At 45.3% G+C, this 20,576-nt stretch overlaps 1 protein-coding gene across 2 annotated transcripts in view; it reads left to right on the forward strand.

The window, feature by feature from the left end:
* Nucleotides 1-20,576, forward strand: part of LDLRAD3 (low density lipoprotein receptor class A domain containing 3) — a gene marked incomplete at its 5' end in the record, with an annotated part of 254,480 nt that overhangs the window by 140,352 nt on the left and 93,552 nt on the right. For both annotated transcript variants that reach the window (XM_082844027.1, XM_082844026.1), the window contains one exon: nucleotides 1,405-1,539. In XM_082844027.1, the coding sequence (XP_082700153.1) occupies nucleotides 1,405-1,539 (135 nt within the window). The remainder of the gene's footprint in view (nucleotides 1-1,404; nucleotides 1,540-20,576) is intronic.

Raw genomic sequence — 20,576 nt, forward strand, 5'->3', positions numbered from 1 at the left:
TCCCGTAGCCGTCTTCAGTGATGGCTGTGCCGTCCCGCTCTGGTGCTCTTCGTACCACGTATGATGCAGATGCCGGCTCAGTTTGTGACCCGAGATCCCATGATGACCCCTCTTCGTTATCACCAATATCACTCCTTCAGGGAGGACCACACTCTGGGGGGCTGAGGCAGACATAACTCGGGGAGCACGTCCAACATTTCCTGAGCCTGTGCTACATGTCAGACTCTGCTGTGTACATTTTTCTCACATGTCATCTCATTTGATGCTTAAATTAATGCTGTAAGTAGCAGGGCTAGCTTCATGGACCTGTGACCTGCACAGGCTCCGTGCTTAGCTTAGAAGCACGCCACTCTTGGTTTAATGCCCAGCACTTAACTTCTTGAAGTTTTAAATAATTTTTGAACAGTTGACCTTGCATTTTCAGTTTGCACTAGGCCCTGCAAATTATGGAGTCAGTCCTGCACACAGATAAAGGAACTGAGGCTCAGAGAAGTGAAGTTAGTTACCCAAAATCACACAGCTAATAAATGGCAGACTGGGGGCTGGAGTAATTTCTACTTTGCTGCTTTATTGATTGAAAATAGAGCCCTGGAAAGAGCTTGAATTGCACTGCAAGGAGTGAGGAAGCAAGATAAATCGTGCTGTAGAAATAGCGATTTTCCATGGAGATTTGCTTACATGTTGTTCAGTGGTTTTGTGCTGACCTTATGCTAGCTGGTTGCAACCTTCTTCCTTGAGGGGAAGGGCCATTTCTGTCATTTTTTGGGGGGTTCCTGAAAGTGCCTGCAACAGGGAGCTGCTCAGACTGAGCCAGTGGGTTCATGGGCTTCTCTGATTGCAAAGCAGAGATGGAGCTCACCTTGGTGAGCCATAAGGAAACATGAGGACTTACCAGACTGGTCCATAGTTAGGGAACCAGAAGGATCCGACATAGGCCTTGGATTAGATCGTGCCATCACTCCATCAGTGGCAGAGGTTCACGGATCCCCGACCCATCTACTCCGTCTGGCTTTGCTCTTTTCTGTGTGTCTCTTATGTTACCGACCATTCCACTCTTGACTCTCCTGGGAGATTCGGGTTTTGCCCCAGGCCCCTCAGAGGCTGCTGGCCCGCCTAGCGGTTGACCAGTTAGGGCGAGGCGTTGCCCTCTGGCCATGTTGGTGTGGTTATAGGACACCAGCATGATGACTTGGGAGAAGGAGCTTTTAGAATGGAGCAGAGTAAGTCTCATCCTGTCCAGGTCATTGCCTGACCAGTCTCCCAGGATGGGCTTTGAGTCAGCCATCCTAGAAGATGAGTTTGCTACTTCCCGAGCAGGGCATACCCCTGGCTGGAGAAGGTGCTGGGGGGTCCTAAGGGGACTGGCTAACCTCCCTGCTGATCTGCTCTGGTTTCCCTTCACAGCAGCAAACCCTTTGCTGTGCTCCACTGCCCGCTACCACTGCAAGAACGGCCTCTGCATTGACAAGAGCTTCATTTGCGATGGGCAAAATAACTGTCAAGACAACAGCGACGAGGAAAGCTGTGAAAGTTCTCAAGGTAGGAGCCCCTCAAGCTCTAAAAAAAATAATTACGACACCACAGCACAGTAACACTGAAGAAAACAACACCCATCCCACGTTCAAATGCAACAGCCATGTTAATTTCTGCTCTTTACCTCGAAACCCTCGTACCCATGGTTCAAACCGTAATGCACCTACCATTTTGTATTTCTCACGCATTAAATATCAAATATACATTTTCTCTTCAAAATTGTAATTTGTCCCGCTGCACTGCACACCGTCTCGGTGCTCTACTGTGGTTTTATAAATTGTTGCATTGGTGGAGGCCACCTAGGTTGTTTTTTTCCATTGAGTTACTTCTTCAGGATAAATTCAGCAGAGTGGGACACCTTCACAGTTCATGACTATGCCTCGTCATACAGCTGTTTGGAAATTTTTAAAACTTTGCCATTGCTGCTAGTATCATCTGCGCTTGTCAGGTTTATAGTAGTATCCCAGGCATTCACTGTTGTTCCCTTTTTCCCACTTTTGCTGATTTAGTAGTCATAGAATGATAGCTCCCCAAATGCTTTAATTTGCATTTCTCTGATTATGAGCAAAGTTAACATTTTCTCCTGGCTGTTTGTTTACTGCCTTGTTTCCTCTTGTATGAATTGCTTATTCCTATCAGAGCTCTCAACCTCAGAGCTGTTGGATGGAAACTGAAGGGTGCATTTGGGGATGGAAAGAGGAGCTTTTTAGGAAACCCAGAAGGACATGGAGGGGTCATATCCTCCCCTGTTAAAACTGACTGGGTACGTTTCTTTACTCATTGTCTCTTTTCCAGTAAACATGTATTTATTTCTTCAGTGATTAGAAAAAACTACAAAGATTTAAAAATGCATGTCAATTTCAAGGCATCCTAAAAAGTATATATTTCTAATGTTATAAACAGGTATTGTCCATATGTAATCTTTACTTTTCTCACTTAGCATTATGTTGCTGTGATCCATCCATTTTATTGTTTATTGGAAGAGTTCATTTGTTTTGACTGTTATTCAGTATTTCACTGTATGACTGTACCACAGTTTACAAATTTAATAATACTGTAAAAAAGAAAAGCAAGAGAAAGATGGATAGCTGGTTAATTCATATGTTGGGAGGCAGGAAAGATGGGAGGTAAGATGAAGTTAGGTGCAGGTTCCTTTCAAGGTCCTGGCTTTTATTTTGGTTGGTGTTTATTATGTTATTAAAAATGAATGAATGACTGGGTCATGCATAGACCACTGGTGAGAGTGTGCCACAAATTAAGGAATTATGAGCCATCCCAATCCGTATGCCTGAGGTCCATAGACGAGAGAAGACAAAATGTGTACCTACATGGACTTTGCCAAAATTTGTACAGAGAGCAGCTCTGGGAGGTGAGTCTTGGGTACAGTTAGCCTCTGATTGTCCTGACCTAGAAAATTCCCTCCTTGTGTCTTCTCCTCACCAGTGGTTCTCAAAGTTTAATCCTCAGACCGGCAGCATCAGCATCACTTGGGAACCCTTTGGGAATGCAAAGCTCCGGATGTACCCAGGTCCACGGAATCGACCCAGGAGGTCAGCCGAGCAGTCTGTAGTTTAACAAGCCCTCCAGGTGAATTGAATTCACATGCAAATCTGTGAACTGCTATCAATTATCCACTAACTTTAGAGAGGTTTCTAATCTTGCCATTTGCCTAGGGATTTCTAAACTTCTGATTCAGAAGTTCTGAACGGCAAGGTGTTTCTAGGCTTATGCAAAGTCACATTTTTATAAACCAAAGCACATGGCGTTGGGCCATCGGCCATCGGCCACTGGCAGTGGTAGAGGAACAGTAATCACAGAATCAAGTAAAAATTAGCTTAGATAGGCGGGATTGAGAAAAATTTTCCATATATATTGTTTCTTATGCGTGTATGTATCCTAGACTCACTAATGGTGCCCTGAGATGGTCAACAAAAGGACTTTCAAGTCTAAAACTTGGAAGTTAGGGAATTCGTCCTGATGCTTTTAGCAGCACCTACAATGCTCCCCCGAGCCCATGCCTATCCCAGCATTTTGCTGAAGCAGATTTTTGCTTGTCCTTAAGAAGAACTGTTCCTCTGAAGGCTGGTTCAAGTCCAGCTTGTTTCTCTCTGTATATTGTACTCTCATATTATAAGCATGAGGGGTAGGAAGAGTTGGTGGTGGACACACACACACAAAGCTCAACTCTTGGCAAATGCCTTACTAGGAGCAGCTTACCTTAGAATCTCAGCTTTGTGCCTTCCATACCCAATGACCTCCCTTTAGAAAATAAGCTCATTTGCAGCTGCTCTCAGAAAACTAGTCCCATCAGGGCATGGGTAACAGCTGTCCACTGCTGTCAATGTGACAGCCTCTGAGCAAGGATGCCTGTTGTGGAAAGGCATCTCCATTAGCTACCTAAGAACAGGAAGCTTTTTGGCCTCTCGAATCACACAGATCCTACCTGGTAGCATAGGTAGTGCCCTGCACATAGTGGATTCAGTGAGTGCTGAAGACTAGAAAAGATTTCTTTGTAAGGTGTTGTTATTAAGCTGGGTTTAATTTGTACCTTGTGCGGTATTACACTGTACACATGCTAAAGTTATGTGAGTTCAAGTATCCATAATCTATTAAAATAATCATAAGAAGTATTATTATTACTGTTTAAACAGAACAGATGATTCTGTCATTCCCTCGATGGGGGTATGCCCCCGCAGTGCGCATGAGATGGTAATCTGGACCTCCGTTCCCTTGGCCAGCCTGCATCTCTCTTAACGATGTAAACGTCCCTCTGCTCCGAGTGTGATTCTGGTATTGAAGGGGATGCTTTTCTCTACCCTGTAGCTGCTAAAGCAAACTGACTGCTGATTTTGGTGTTAAAAGGAGCACCGTTGTGCCCGTGCTGGGGGAGAACCTGACCCACACTGGGCTTTTGAGAGACTGTAGTGTCTTCCTGAGGAATTTCAGAGGCATCTTGAGTAGACAACGTATCATCTTATACCACATAGGATTTGACCTATTGTCATCTTAATAATAGCGAATATTTATCTAGCCCTACCCTGCACCAGATACTGTGCCGGACACCTTCTGTACACAAGTTCATTTAGTTAAAACACATCCTATCTGCTTCTGCTGGGCTTCCAGCCCTTGAAAAATGCATCTTTGCTTTCAGTTGAGGTGGGAAAAGAAAATTATATTTTATAACGTTTATTTTGATGGAGTGAAGAAAACTGACCCCAAGACAGGAAATACTTCTAATTTGCTGAGGGTATGAAAAAGTCGTGTCTCCACTGAGAGACTCCAGTTTTGGCTGTACCTCTCCTTCCTTCTTCCTCTCATCCCCATTTAGTTCCCTTCCTTACGCTGACCTTTCAAAGCAACAGCGAACCCTGCCAAGACTCGGAGGCGGGAATGGGACCATGAAAGTGCAGTCATTACTGTACCTTTCGATTCCAGATGGGATGTATCGGAGACCAAAGAACACTGTGCTGGAATCGAATTGTAACTGCGGCTTCATTCATTGGAAGCATAACCTGTTACCAGATAATTCCACAAGCAGTGGCTTTGGAGCAAGCTTTGCATATGGCTTTCTAGGAACTTTCCCTGGGAGGGTGCATCTGAGGGTCAGCAGGTGCTGCCGTGCGCATGTTGGCTGTGGCCAGCACTCAGGTGGCCTTAAATATGTTGGATTCAGTCCTAACTGAACAGATAGATTCTTTCCAACTTTGGATACATGATAATGTGGCAGGCAGCCTTCAGTGGTCCCCAGCCCCTGGGGTTCATGCCCTGGTATAATCCCATCCCTTTGCATGTGATCTGGAACTTGGAACTAACTTTTTTTTTTCAATTGTGGCAAACTACACTTAACATAAAATTTACCATAGTAACCATTTTTTAAGTATATGGTTCAACAGTGTTAAGTGCATTCACCTTATTGTGCACCCATTCTCCAGAACATTTCCCTTTTGCAAAACTGAAATGCTCTATACCCATTAAACAACAACTCCCCATTCCCCCTCCCCAGCCCCTGGCAACTGCTGTTCTCCTTTGCGTCTATGAATTTGACTATTCTAGATACCTCATATAAATGGAATAATACAGTATTTGTCTTTTTGTGCCTGGCTTGGTTCACTTCTGGAATGTCTTCGGAGTTCATCCATGCTGTAGCGTATGTCAGAATTTCCTTCCTTTTTAGTTAAGGCTGAACAGTACTCCATTGTACATTGGTACCACATTTTGTGTATCCATTCATCTGTTGATAGACACTTGAGTTGCCTCCACCTTTTGGGTTTTGTGGGTCATGCTGCTGTGAACGTAGGTATACAAATTGTGACTCGCTTTCTACAAAGAAAATAGCAGCAGAAGTGATAGGATGTCAATTCCAAGATAAGATTACAAAAGACTCCACGTGTGTTTTGCTTATCTGTCTTGCTCACTCTGACGTCAGCGGCTGCCACGTTGTGGGCTGCACCATGGATAGGCCCATGCGGCAAGGAACTGGGGAGGGCTCCGACCAAATGCCAGCAGGGAATGGAGGCCTCCAGGAGCTACAGGAGTGAGCTCAGAGGCGGCCTCTCCCTTCGTCCAACCTTGAGCTGTCTGCAGCCCCAGGAGTCACCTCAACTGTAGCCTTGTAAGAGGCTTGAGCCAGAGCTCAGCCACTCCTGGATTTCTGAGCCACAGAAATGGTGAGCTAATAAATGTTTGGTTCTTTAAGCCTGTAGGTTTTGGAGTAATTTGTTGTGGCATAATAGAGAACCGACACCATGAATACCTCTTAAGTGGGCCCCACTTCTGATCGTTCTAGTAACAGAGAGCTTATGAAGACTCAGGTGATGGTGAGTCAGTCCTTTGGAAGGTCAAGCAGGTGTTTATAAGAATAGCCATCATGTTAAGTGCTGTCAGACACCATTCCAAGCATTTTACTTATATGTTCCTACTCAGTCCTCACAAAATCCCCATGAGAGGAGGATCCTCTCACAGAAACTGACCCCCACTTTTCCAGATGAAGAACCCAAGGAACAGAGAGGTTCCGTAGTTGTGCCATGTCCACGCAGCGAGTAAGTGGTGAAGCCAGGGATGGGAACTCAGGTCCTCTGACATACGAGCTAACATCCTCCATCACCCCGTGATGTAGCCGTCTGGTTATTACTGTCCTGGGACCAGGAACAGCAGACATTGCCCGGCCTTGGTCCTGTGAGCTCAGAGGGGAGGTTGTGTATGAGGCTGGCATATTCCCTCTCTTTGTACTCAAGGTTTCCTGTCAGTCAGAAAGACTAATGATGCCTATGCACCTTCCCACCTCCTGAGGAATGCCAGGGAGATAAGCTCTTCTGAAGAAGCCACCAATGCCAGGATAGTTAATTGAGTGTATTGGCAATTGGGTTGCCGTTTCTTTATCTTGTTTGCTGTATACTGGTGATAATGCTTAGAGGAGAATTTGGAAAGCTGGCCATGAGGTTTGGCAACTCACCAGAAGCTAACAGTGACAGTTTTGTCCTGTTTCTTCTGTAGAGTTGTGTGTGTGTGTGTGTGAGAGAGAGAGAGAGTGAGAGAGAGAGAGAGGGCAAGAGAGCACATGAGCTGTCCTTTCCGGCATTTTTGTTAGGGGGCACGTAACGGGGTGCCCCCATGTGCCGGGCCCTGAGCTCCATGCAGGGGATACAAAAATGGTCTTGGTGTCTCTTAAATTGTGTTCTCCCCTATAATTCATATGTTGACGTCCTAAACCCCAGGATGTGACCTTGCTTGGAAATTGGGTCATTGCATTGTAGTTAGTTAAGATGAGGTCACACCACATGAGGGTGGGCCGCTAATCCCATATGACTGGTGTCCTTATCAAAAGGGCATGTTTGGACACAGATACACAGAGGGAGGCGGCCATGGGAACATGAAGGTAGAACTCGGGTGATGCGTCCGCGAGCCAAGGAATGCCAGAGAATGCCAGCAAACCACCAGAGGCCGGGGAAGAGGCACTTCCAGTCTCCAGAACCGTGAGACGGAAAATTTCTGTTGTTGAAGCTGTCTAGTTGGTGGTGCTTGGTTACAGCAGCCCTAGCAAAGCCATACGGCTACCCAGAAGTCACACTCAGGCAGAGCACAGCCCTACGCCAAGTGCCACAGCAGAAATACAAACAAAGAGACACAGAACTGCTGGAAAGTGACCAACGTGCAAAAGCAAAGGGAGATGAGGGCGTAAGGGAGCCGTGAAAGCACTCGGTGCCTTCATGGAATCGGGACAGTTGAGGGTGCATCCTCCTGGTGGGGAGAGGTGCTGGCTAGAGCTGTGCTTGGTTAATGGGGCATCTCCCAGGTTGCATTTTGAGATGTTCATTTTCTGTACCTGGTGTGCAGGCCTCATTAACTGTCTCCACAACAGCCCTGGGACTGAAATCAGGGCACCAGAACTCCTCCAAGTTTCCTTAAAGTCCTGACCAAGACCATCAACACTTCTGTTGTCCAGTCACCTTAGGACAGTTGGACTTGGGTCTTTCACCCTCTGGTCCTAATGCCCCAGCTGAGCTAAATTAGCCAGTCACCCTGGCGGTTGCCAAGGGGGAAGGGGTTAGGGGAGGGTGGAGAGGGAGGTGGGGTTAGCAGATGTAAGCTTTTATAGAGAGAATGGGCAAATGACAAGGTCCTACTGTACAGCACAGAGAACTATATTCAATATCCTGTGATAAACCATAATGGAAAAGAATATTAAAAAAAAGAATATATAAAGACACAGACCTACTAGAGAATGGACTTGAGGATATGGGGAGGGGGAAGGGTAAGCTGTGACAAAGCGAGAGAGTGGCATGGACATATATACACTACCAAACGTAAGGTAGATAGCTAGTGGGAAGCAGCCGCAAAGCACAGGGAGATCAGCTCAGTGCTCTGTGACCGCCTGGAGGGGTGGGATAGGGAGGGTGGGAGGGAGGGAGACGCAAGGGGGAAGAGATATGGGAACATATATGTATGTATAATTGATTCACTTTGCTGTAAAGCAGAAACTAACACACCATTGTAAAGCAATTATGCTCCAATAAAGATGTAAAAAACAAAAAGAATATATATATACATATGTGTGTAACTGAGTCACTTTGCTGTACAGCAGTAATTAACACAACATTGTAAATCAACTATATTTCAATTTAAAAAAAAATTTTTAATAAATAAAATAGCCAACCACCCACTCAGATTAGGACCTGGAGCCTAGGCTTACAATGGTTAAATAATCAGCTACGGAAAGAAAGAATTAGGGATGGTGACTGCTTCTTACTCTCTCCTCTCAAATAAATACCTCAAATAAAGCCTGAGAGCCGAGGGAACCAAGGAGGAGGGTCCTGGTGCCTGCTGGGCAGAGGGCTGCTGACCAGGTCAGACCACCACTGCTAACTCAGGGGCTTTCACCTGTGGTGACCAGGGCCATGTTCTGTATGGTCCATTAAGGAAGCTGTCCTTCAGTGCTGTGGAAATGGGAGGTCGGTGTCCCTGCACGGACCTCTTCTCCATAGGGGGCCTATGGTGGGTGGATTCTTACTCTCAGGTCTTTACTCCCCACCTCTATCCTGTGACAGTAGCCGGAGGAAGTGTCCCTACCTGTGGATGCCAGGCTTGCTCTGGCCGTGGAATGTTGGTAGACGGACAAGAAGGGAGATTGGAATGTGCTGTGCCCCTGTGCTTGGTCTCTTTCATTCCAGTGATCTGCTACGAGACAAATATACTACTGGTCCGTGGAAAAGTGTCCCATGGGTCAGCCCTGAACCCAACCCACGGCCTGGGGTCAGTCCCAGCTGAGGCCACAAAGATACAGCCAACCGGCAGACCCCTGGCAAGATAATACATCTCTAATGTGGTCAGTCACTGAGATTTTAAGGTGTATTTGTGATGTAGGAAAACCCGACTAATATCAAATCTTCGGGAAATGTGTGTGTATGTAAGTGTGTATCTATCAGGTATTTATTGGTGGCTGCCATGTGCCAGGCACTGTGCCCATTAGATACAGGGACATACCTTATTTTGACAAACACCAAGATGCCATCAAGTGTAAGACCCACTATTATTTTATGTTATGCTGAGAAAGAGAAAATGGTGACAAATTATGACAGACTATTGATTTTAAGATGCATCCCAGTTTTGGAATGTTAAAATGGGAGAAAAAAATGTGGCTTTTCGAACGGAAGGTGGGAATAGGTGGGAATAGGGAACAGGGTAAGTGTGATCTCTACTCTGATGGCACCTACATCCTAGTAGGAAGAACAGACATTGAGTTGGTTACTGGTGTGAGGAGTGTGTGGAAAAGGCAAAGACAGGATGCTTTGGAAGCGAGTGACGGGACTCTGTAGGGTACTGAGACCTTCTTGAGAAAGTGATGCTGAAGCTGAAATGGGACGGATACGGAGGAATTAACTGGATAAGAGGAGGGCAGGGTGGGGGGAGAAGGAACCTTCTCGGCAGAAGGAACTGTAGGGTAGAAGATCCAGGATGGAGCATTTGAACAGCGTGGTGCACTTCAAGGGCCGAAAATCCACGTGACACCCTCTCCCTCTGGTGGACAGGAGGAGAATAACCTGGAGGGAAGCTGGAGCGGTCAGCAGTGGCCTGTGGACTGGTGGCCTGGGGAGCCACATGAAGGACCTTAGACTTTCTCCATGGGCAATGGGAAGTCATGGACCAGATGTGTGAAGGTGATGACAGTGGGATGGATGGGCCGATGGCTTCGAGAAGTGTTTGGGGCTGGCGGCGTCAAGATTTGATGGTAAACTGCATGGGGGTGGCCAGGGGTAGAAATGGCCTGCGGCAGGTCACCGTGGGGATGCTAATCTTGTGGGACCGGAGAACCTGCCGGAGCATCTTCCAGTTGTGCCTGCTCTTTGCCCTTCCTCTCCAAGCCCCCCACTGGATAATTGAGAGGAAAAGGAGCTTGTGCTTTTGGAGGAGACCTTTGCTTTCTGTCGCAAGATAAAACCAAGTGACTACGCAGCCAAAGATTTGTAGAGAAACCATGGAGGGCATGAGATGGGAGAAGTGCTAGTTTTTTGTTTCATTTTCAAGTATGAATGGAAAAGAGCTTTACATATTTTTAGAAATAGTAGTCTGGGGTTTAGGGGATCCAACCCCAAATGTCACAACCTAGAATCTTGGGTGGTCAGTACTTACCACAAAGCTCGTGCCGCCAGACAACATCAAGAGCATCATTAGAGAGGTCCTTGGAGTGAGTCGTCACCCTGAAAGAATTTGTATGGCTTTACCTAGAATAAAACTGCTGGAGGTACAGTTAACAGGAGGAATGCGGAAGCCATTTCTTCACTTTTCATTTGAGAGTTTGAAAGCCCAGCTGGGCCGGGAGAGGCAGAAACGCTGACTTCATTGGAAGAAGCAAAAGGAGGTTGAGAGAGGTTGATTGTGCCTTTCTGTGTCTTTGGGGCTCTCTTCTTAGTAACTGAGTGTTTGCATCATGAAAGCCTCCATTTCTTTAACCACCACAGCAGGCATCTGAGGATTTCTAACGTGTCCCTCGTTTAGAAGCAAGTCAGGATGATTCTCCATTCACGACAGTAATTGCTTCCTGATCTGGTGATCACCATGCTCATCTGCAGAGCTGTTTCTGCGGTCTCCCCCGCTCCCCACCTACGTTCCCCTTCTCTCCCCCGTCCTGGCTTCTGCCCCCATCGGTCCCTCCCTCTCCCTGGCGTGTGGTAGATCCCGCCTGGACACGTGGCAGAGCGTGCCTCTTGCTGAGGCAGGTGGACTAGGTTTCGGGGGAGGGGGACCGAGTATGGGGCTTACCGTCTCTCTGCAAGTTTTCTGAGCTGGAGGACAAGCCGTGTTGTGCTGTTCGATTGTGCAGGGGACATTTGTCTGTCCGTGGACAGCTTGTGGCCCTCAGCTCCCCACCCAGTACCCTTTCACTGTCTTGACTCTTCCTTCAGACACAGATCATTTGCACAGTGCCTGCTACTGCCCGGCCCACCTGGGTTCTGGAAGAAACACAAAGCTCAGTCCCATCACAGTTGCTCATAGTTGACAAGGGAGAAGCGGAGCGCCCCAGGGATAATTACCCCGAAATGTGATAAATGCTGTAATAGAGGAAGGAACAGCACGCCGTGGGGGACACGAGGACATGACTGGGACACTGGGGAATGACTGTTTTTCCTAGGGGATATGGGAAGCCTTCAGAGGAGTGAAATCTCTGCCCAGACGTTAAGCATAAATAAAAATGGACCCAGCAACAAGCACGAGGGTGGGCATCTAGCCAGAGGGAAGAGCACATTCAGAGACAGAGATTCCAAACGGCCAGAGCAAAGTGTGCTTGTGTTTGGGGGGGGGGGGGCAGTGCGTGGAGGGACGTGAAGCTGTCAGGGGGGTTGAGGCTAGCTTGCCAGGCCCCCTCCCTGGGTGCTTCCGTTGGAAGGTGGAGCCCAAGGAGGAAAATCAGGAGAAATGAGATGCTCTGCTCTGGTAAAGGAATTCACAGGAGGGGCTGGTTATCCTTGCCTGCAATGAGAATTTTGATTCTCCGTGGGTCTTAATAGAGCTTTGCTATCCCATTGGCAGGGGAGATCTAATTGCAACTTGGGGATACTGTAAATGAGACCGCAGAATAATAGATTCTGTGAATTCTCCAGGATGAGAATAGCTTGGGCGGTTAGATGGCCACATGCTGGGTATTTCCATCCGCCACCCTTGACTAGAGGCTTGAAAATCTCCCTGGGGTTATGCAATCCAGTAAATATCTTTCTTTTTTTGGCCCCGGTTTGGCTACCTGAGAGCTCTGTGACCTGTGGGAAATGAAAATGTGCTCTGATATTGCAGATATCTTGTCATATCCCCCAATGCTCCCAGCACCTCTCTCTTGCTGCCTCCTTGTTTCTCTCTGGAAATTCAGCAGGTTATGTCGGGTTAGTCTTTGGTTCTGAAATGCCACAAAATGACACTTACGCACGTTTCCCTTCCGTGAGTCCTCTTCCCTGAGATCTTGTGCCCTATGTAATGTGTGCGCTGCTCAAATTACCGTCAGTGGGTCAGCTTTTACTGAAGGTCTTCTTTTGCTGAGCGCACTGCTAGGTGCTATGAGAAACCAAGAGACTTCCTGGCAGCAGCTCTATTTCCTAGTAACTTATTTTTCAGTTGGAGACGAAGACCAGGAATACATGACCACTCCTTTGATCAACACTACTAACTTGAGAAATGTCCCATTAAGCCCTTGCGTTTGACAATATGTACACATTAATGCTCCATATATTCTGGGTGCCAAAGTATACTGAATATGTCGTGTTAGCTGCCCTGTCCTCAGCTCCTTCCAGACCGTCTGCTCCACTCATGACCTTTGGAAGGGCAAAGGTCACTTTCCAAGACAGTTCCCCGCCACCTCAGCCACTGTTGACCCAACTAGGCTTAGACACCTGACCCACGACCAGTCAGTTCATGGGCTGGCCAGCAGCAAATCAGAATGACTGTCTCAAACTCAGACGCTCAGGGTTGAATCAGCCTTAGGAGGCTGAGCAAACACTGTGTAGAGGTAGGACCCAGCAACGTGGCAGCCACAGTTGGGAAGGGCAGAATTCACAGTTGAGAGTGCTGGTCTGCTTAGAGGGGACATCTAAGAGGCCAGAGGTGGCAGCCCCCAGAGAGGGATGGAGAGGGTATTTGCTTTATCCTGGATGGCTTCCCAATTCCCAGCTCTAGCTCCCATGAGGCCCAATGTCTCTACCTTTCACTGAGGCCTCTGGGACCTAGAGCAAAACTTTGTCTTCATTTGAACTGGCTTGAGTGAGTTACAAGTGATAATCTACTGAAAGAGTGGTCAGTGTCAGTCATTCATGGAATCATGGAAGACTTATATTATGTACTTCAGACAATTAGGAGGGACTCAGAAGATGGGAGATGTAGAGAAAACAGGGATGTGAGCAAATTGGGGGGAATCTTTAGGATCTGGTGTCTAGTGTTTCTTCTCTGATTCTTTCTGACATTAGGTTCTTAGTTTAAAAGACTAGAGACAGTCCAGGGACTGGACTATGGTTAGGAAATAGGCTAAGCTGCTGTAACAAAGAGACCCCAATATATAGTGGCTAAAATACGATGGAGGTTATAACTTAAATAAGTGCCTTAAATAAGATGAATTCTCTCACATATAACATCCCAAAGATGAGCAGTCTGGGCCAATAGGGAGCTCTGCCCTCCCCCAAGGTTGCTGCAAAGGTCACTATTTCCCAGATATCAGGAAGGAGGAAAGAAGGGGAAACCAGGATATCTGCTTCGTTTTTAAGGCAATGAACTGAAAGTTGCACACATCACTTTTATTTCTAATCCAGAGACCTGAACTTAGTCACATGACCATAACTAGCTGCAAGAGAGGCTGAGAAAGGTATTCTTAATCATTTGGGTATTTATGCTCAACTAAAACCCAGGAGTATATATCTGAAAAGACAGAAAGGGAGAATGGATAGATACTGGGGAATAATTGGCCACACTCTCTGCCACGGTCTCTTTTAATCTGAGCTGATATTTCAAAGGTTGGTATATGCCAGCAGCATGTCTTGTAGGTTTTCTACATGGACCACCACCAGACCACAGACTTCTATCTGAGAGGCATTCGTTCCCACAGCCTGAGAGAGAACACTCCGAGGTGTGTGCTTTGCCTCCTTGGGCTCTGAAACAGGTCTGAGCTGGAGTGCTGTGCAGTGCCAACTGGGGAGACTCAGGTACACACCCCGTGCGGGCAGCCCCTCTGCATCCCCAGATGTATCGTTGAAAAGGCGCTTCTCGTATTTCTTTGTTCCTTCATGGTCTCATTTATTGTAAGCCTGTTGTGACCCTCTGTAAGCTTTTACCTTGATTTTGGAGTGTGATCAAGGTGACGGTTATTCTTTAGATGGCAGGAACACGACTTTGATTTTGCTTTTTTCACAGAAGTCAGTGGGCCACAGATTTGGGTCAGTTTGCATCTGAAGGAAATCTCCAAGGACAGGTGCTTTGTCCTCATTAGCTGATTTGTGAGACAGTCTTTCCCTGTGGCTCAGAACCTTTTATAGATTTTTCCCTCAAACTCTTTTGGTCTACCTGTGCCTGTCTGCTTACCTTCTGGAAATGTGTGTTTGGGGAAAGTGACTCTCTGGTGTGTCCCTCCCCGCTGTCCACATCCCCATGCTATCCACAGTTCAGTTACTTCTCTCTTTCTCCCAATCTCAGTGTGACAGTTTTAAAATATGTCCACATATTCTTTGTCATCCTTCCATCAAGAAGTGGAGCCTTCCCCTGGAAACTGGCCTGGCTTTTGTGACTATTTTGATCAATAGAGTATCATAGAAGGATGCTATGTGATTTCTACGACTATAAAAGGCCATGCAGCTTCCTCCTTGCTCTTGGAATACTCCCTGTTGAAAGCTTCAGAAGCCATGTAAGCAGTCCAGCTGCCCTGAGGCTGCCATGTTGTAAGGAAGCCCAAACTAGTCTATACAGAGAGACCTTGGAGAGGCCCCTGAGGAGAGAGATGCCTGGGCGGCCCCTGGCTGCCTCCACCACTGTCTGATTACAACAGTATGTGAGACCCCCAAGCCAGAAGTGCCGCTCCTTTCCTGAATTCCTGAACCACAGAAACTGCGAGAGATAATGAAGTGTCATCCTTTTGAGCCATTTGAGGATGATTTTTTATGCCGTTGTTGCTAATTGGAACCTCAGTCAGTAGAAAGGCATCTCCCTTTGCCATTAATCTGCTCCTTGAAAGAAAGAAGATGATTGGCTCAAACCCTTCACTTGGCCTCTCATTTCCCAAGAGGGCTTTCATGTGGTCCTTATGTTCCTGAGCTCTCAGGAAGAGGGTGTTGCACACATAGACTGGAAAGGCTGGTGACCAGCAGGCTCTGCTGTGTCATGTCTCAGTCACACAGAGCTACTCCTGGTCACCTCACAGTCACCCCATAATTCACGGGGGCTGCGTAAGGTGTTTCTGATGGAAGCTGAGCCCACATCCCTAACCCACCACTTCCTCAGAGTGAGACAGTTACCTGGGGGGCTTTGATTTTCTCTGCCAGCCCTGTGTAGGCACGGAGGATACAGAGAACATTCGATGTGAGAAAATTAAAAAAAAAAAAAAATCAGGCTTTAGGTATAAATTTTGGAGCCAGCTGCTTTCCAAGACCTCCCATCACCTTGCAGCGGTATCAGCCATATTTGTGATACAACACATTCAGACCCCAGACTTTGCATAGGGTCAGGCGGAAGCTCTGCCATTTGGCAGCTCTGTGACTTTGGGCAAGTTGCTTAACCACTCTGAGCCTCTTCGACACCAAGGTGACAAGGCCTGCCTGCAGGATTGCTGGAAGGAAAAGTGAGAGAAGGTTGCAGAGCATGCAGCTCAGAGCAGGTACTCAGGTGTGGGTTCCATTCCCCAGGGGTTAGCGTTCCTCTCTATAACCAGCAACCACCATAGCTGCTGGCCGGAGCCTTTTCTTCTTTGGAGAAACACTAAATGTAAAAGAATCAGGTGAGCTCTCCAGGGTGCTCTGTCTCTGACAGCTAACAAGGTTTTCTCCTTCCTGCCTACCAGCAAGGAGCCAGGCCCCAGGCTTGGTTTCATTTGGCATCTTGCTTTCTGGCCTCCACGAGTGGAAAAAGCAGTGGAACATTCCAGATGGTGAATTCAGATAGAGGTTGGGTGGAGCAGACCCTCTGCCAAGGAATCAGGGGTGTGGGATGCTCAGGAGGGGCTTCTGTTGTCTGAGTGTCTCAATAATAACTTCCCTGGTTATGTCCTTGGAGAAGCTCTCTTATTGGTAAGTAACAGAGGTGAATTCATATTAGCCTTTGTTCGTTCAGCAGATATTGTGTTGGGCATTGGGGATGCATCATTGGATAAGCAGGCCCCCTACATTATGTGGTTTTCTCCATTTCTAAGGACCAGCACCAGGTTAAAAGACATGTGTAAGTCTTGATTAGTTTGGAAGAAATTACTTTGATGATTTATCAGGAGGAACAAAGATTAGTCTTCTGATTGCAGGGTCATCTTCTAGAGCAAAAATTGTGAGGTAGAATCTGGAAGAAAAGAGGGAAAAAAGTCTCTGGAGTGACTGATCATCTGTTCTACACAATCACACTTTGAGATGTGCAGAAAAGACGAGTCCCCTCAAACTAATTTATGGCGTGTTTTCTATTAGAATTGCAAAATTTGCACAGAGGGTGTTAAAATGTGACTTCACATCATATTTAATACATGCTCTATTTAAAACTGGGATAAGAACTGAAACGTGAAGCAAAAACCAGAAGGGTTTTGCTGGGTTCTAAACTCATCTTCGTTCTGCTGTTGTCTTTTTTTGTTTCCATTGTTGTCCCTTATTGTTTTTCATTAGAAGTATTTTGAATCAGAACCACACCATGAATTTTCAAACTTAATCAAATAGAATGAATCTGAAGCGTCGCAGCACCCCAGCTGAAACTGGACCGGTAGTTGTCTGAGTCCGCGGCTCCCCATGCAGTCTGACAGTGTGACAGGCAGCATGATGGCCGTGGCTGCAGCGATGTCCACACGACTGAGGTCCACGTGGGCTCTGCCAGTTCAGAAATGCCTTACATGGCACTGTTCTCTGCTTGGTCAACCCTTTAGCTCCCAATCTGGTAGTAAACTTCAGATGATTCTGTAAGATGTTTATATCCACCGAGGAAAGACCTGGAAAGTGGAAACGAGTGTGATCAGGGTTCTATGGAGGCAGAAATTACTAAGGAGGAAGGCAGTATGGCCAGTGGCAAGGACTGTTTGGAGCTAAAAGAGTTACCCTGGAGAAATGTAGGTGAGAGAGAGGGTGTTTGGAAATGTTGATGGTGAATTTCAAAATGATGGGGCAGGAGGTGGAGACATGATTGGCATGTAGTGGATGGGGTCAGGGAAATTTAACGCCCTTCATCGTGGAGTGCAGTCTCACAAAGAATTGGGCCCCCCTCCCCCAGATACCATTAATGGTATTCTCTCTCTGCTTGAGAAACATTAGATAAACTCTTTGATTTTTTTAAAAGATAAAATGGAGGCCCAGAAAGTGACTTGTCCAAGGTCACACAGCTTGGAAATGACAAGACCGGACAGGAATCCAATTCTTCAGACCCTGAAACTCAGATCTTTTCCCATTATGCTCTTTGTGAAGGGGTAAAAGAACTTAGGAGTTAGTAATTAGAGGGAAAAACATCTGCACGATATTGTAAATGGTATTGGCACATTATACACTGTGTCGTTTGACACATACACAACTCCCAGCAACAGAAGCAAAAAAATAAGAATGTGTGTCTGAAATACCTCACTTTCTGCCAGTCGAAGGCTCTAAACTGAACTCAATTTGGGAGTCCTGAACACCAGTACAGGAGGTATTAATTGAAAGTATATTAGATTGTTTTGGGATTTTTCAAACAGCTTTATTGAGATGTAATTTACATACCATACAAGTCACCCATCCAAAGGGCTCAATTCAGTGTTTTTTAGTATATGCACACAGTTGGACCACTGTCTAATTTTAGAACATTTTTATTACTCCAAAAAGAAATCCTGTCCCCATGAGCAGTCATCCGCAGTAACCCCATGCACTCCTCTCTCCACCCTTTCAGTCTCTATAGATTTGCCTGTTCTAGACATTTCATATAAACAGAATTCTATAATATGTGCTCTTTTGTGACTGGCTTGTTTCACTTAGCATGTTCCCAAGGTTCATCCAGGTTGTAGCATGTGTCAGTACTTCATTCCTTTTTATTGGCAAATATTATTCTGTTGTGTGGATATATGACATTTTATTTACCTATGCATCAGTTGACGGGCATTTGAGTTATTTGCACTTTTTGGCTCTTATAAATAATCCTGCTATGGACATCTATGTGCAAATTTTGTATGGACCTATGTTTTCATTTCTCTTGGGTATATACCTAGAATTGGCATTGCTGGGTCATGTGATAACTTTATGTTTAATGCTTTGAGGAACTGCCAGACAGTTTTTGAAAGTGGCTGCACCATTTTACATTACCATCAGCAGGGTTCTGATTTTTCCAGATCCTCACCAACACTTATAATTGTCTTATTATTATTATTATAATAGCCATCCTTATGGTGTGAAACAGAATTACACTGTGATTTTGATTTGCATTTTCCTAATGACTAATGATATTGAGCATCTTCTCATGTGCTTATTGACCATTTTTTAATCATCTTTGGAGAAATGTCTATTCAAATCCTTTCCCATTGTTAAGTTGAGTTATTTGTCTTTTTATTGTTGAGTTGCAAGGGTTTTTTATATCTTCTTCTAACAAGTCCATATCAGATATATGATTTCCAGATATTTTCTCCCATTCTGTGAGCTGCCTTTTCACTTTCTTGACAGTATCATTTGCAGCACAAAAGTTTTTAATTTTGATGAAGTCCAATTCATCTATTTTTTTCTTTTGTTTGTACTTTTGGTTTCATATCTAATAAACCATTGCCTACCCCAAGGTGCCAAAGATTTATTCCTATGTTTTTTCTAGGAGTTTTATAGTTTTGGCCATTACATTTAGGTTATGATCCGTTTTGTGTTCATTTTTATATATGGTGTGAGTCAGGAGTTCAGATTCATTCCTTTGCCTGTGGATATCCAGTTGTCCCAGCCTCTTTTGTTGAAAGGCTGTTCTTTCCCCTTTGAATTGTCTTAGCACCCTTGTCTGCTTTGTTTTTTAATAAATACACTACCTAGACTCCCTCAGCTATATTTCTGGTCTGGGGACAAGTTCACAAGTAGTGCGTGACAGTCCTTTCTTTCTCGAGATTTATATTCAGTTAGGAGGAGCTGAGAAACACCCGTGAAATAAGACAAAACTGTGTGATGATGTAGCAAGCTTTTTTAAAAAAGTGGTCAGATCCCTTCCTCATTGGATGACTTCATCATACTATGTACCTCTGCTTCATCAAGCCAGTGGCAATCTCTTTCACCTGAATAATAATATTTTTACTCTGCAGGTAGTGGTAGTAGCAGCCCTAGTTGTACGAAGTGGAAAATAGTTGTACTTAGTTGTACTAAGTCGTGTGTGTTTACTATGTGCTGGGCACTTCTCTGAGCATTTCGTACATGTCAATCATTTAAACCTTGCAAGAACCCCATGAGGCAATAAATATTATCCACATTTTATCAATGAAAAACAAATGAAACCCCAAAACTGTATTTGCAGATGACATGATTTTATATATAGAAAACCCTGAAAACGTCACCAAAAAAGTACTAGAAACAATAAACGAATACAGTAAAGTTGCAGGGAACAAAAGCAGCATACAAAAATATGCTGTGTTTCTATGTACTAATGATGAGCTAGCAGAAAGGGAAATTAAGAAAACAATCTCATTTACAATTGTAACAAAAAGAATAAAATACCTAGGAATAAATTTAACCAAGGAAGTGAAACTCCTGTACACTGAAAACTGTAAGACATTGCTGAACAAAATTGAAGAGGACATAAATAAATGGAAAGATATTCTGTGCTCATGGATTGGAAGAATTAACATTGTGAAAATGTCCATATTACCTAAAGCAATCTACAGCTTCACTGCAGTCCCTATTAAAACCCCAAGGACATTTTTCACAGAAATAGAAGAGAAAAATTCTAAAACTTGAATGGAACCACAAAAGACCCCGAATAGCCAAAGCAATCCTGAGAAAAAAAGATGAAAGCTGGAGATATAATACTCCCTGATTTCAAACTATACTACAAAGTTACAGTAATTGGGACTTCCTGGTGGTCCAGTGGTTAAGAATCCACCTTCCAGTGCAGGGGATGTGAGTTCGATCCCTGGTTGGGGAACTAAGATCCCACATGCTGCGGGGCAACCAAGACTGCGTGCTCTAGAGCCCATGCACCACAATGAAGAGCCCGCATGCCACAGCGAAAGATCCCACATGCCACAACAAAGAACCCACGTGCCGCAACTAAGACCCCAGGCAACCAAATAAATAAATAAACAAACCACAAAGTTACAGTAATCAAAACAGGATGGTACTGGCAGAAAAACAGATACATAGACCAATGGAACAGAATTGAGAGCTCGGATATAAATCCACACATATATGGACAATTAATTT

The sequence above is a fragment of the Leucopleurus acutus genome (genome assembly GCF_964270905.1).
Source record: "Leucopleurus acutus genome assembly, chromosome: 8".
NCBI lineage: Eukaryota > Metazoa > Chordata > Mammalia > Artiodactyla > Delphinidae > Leucopleurus > Leucopleurus acutus.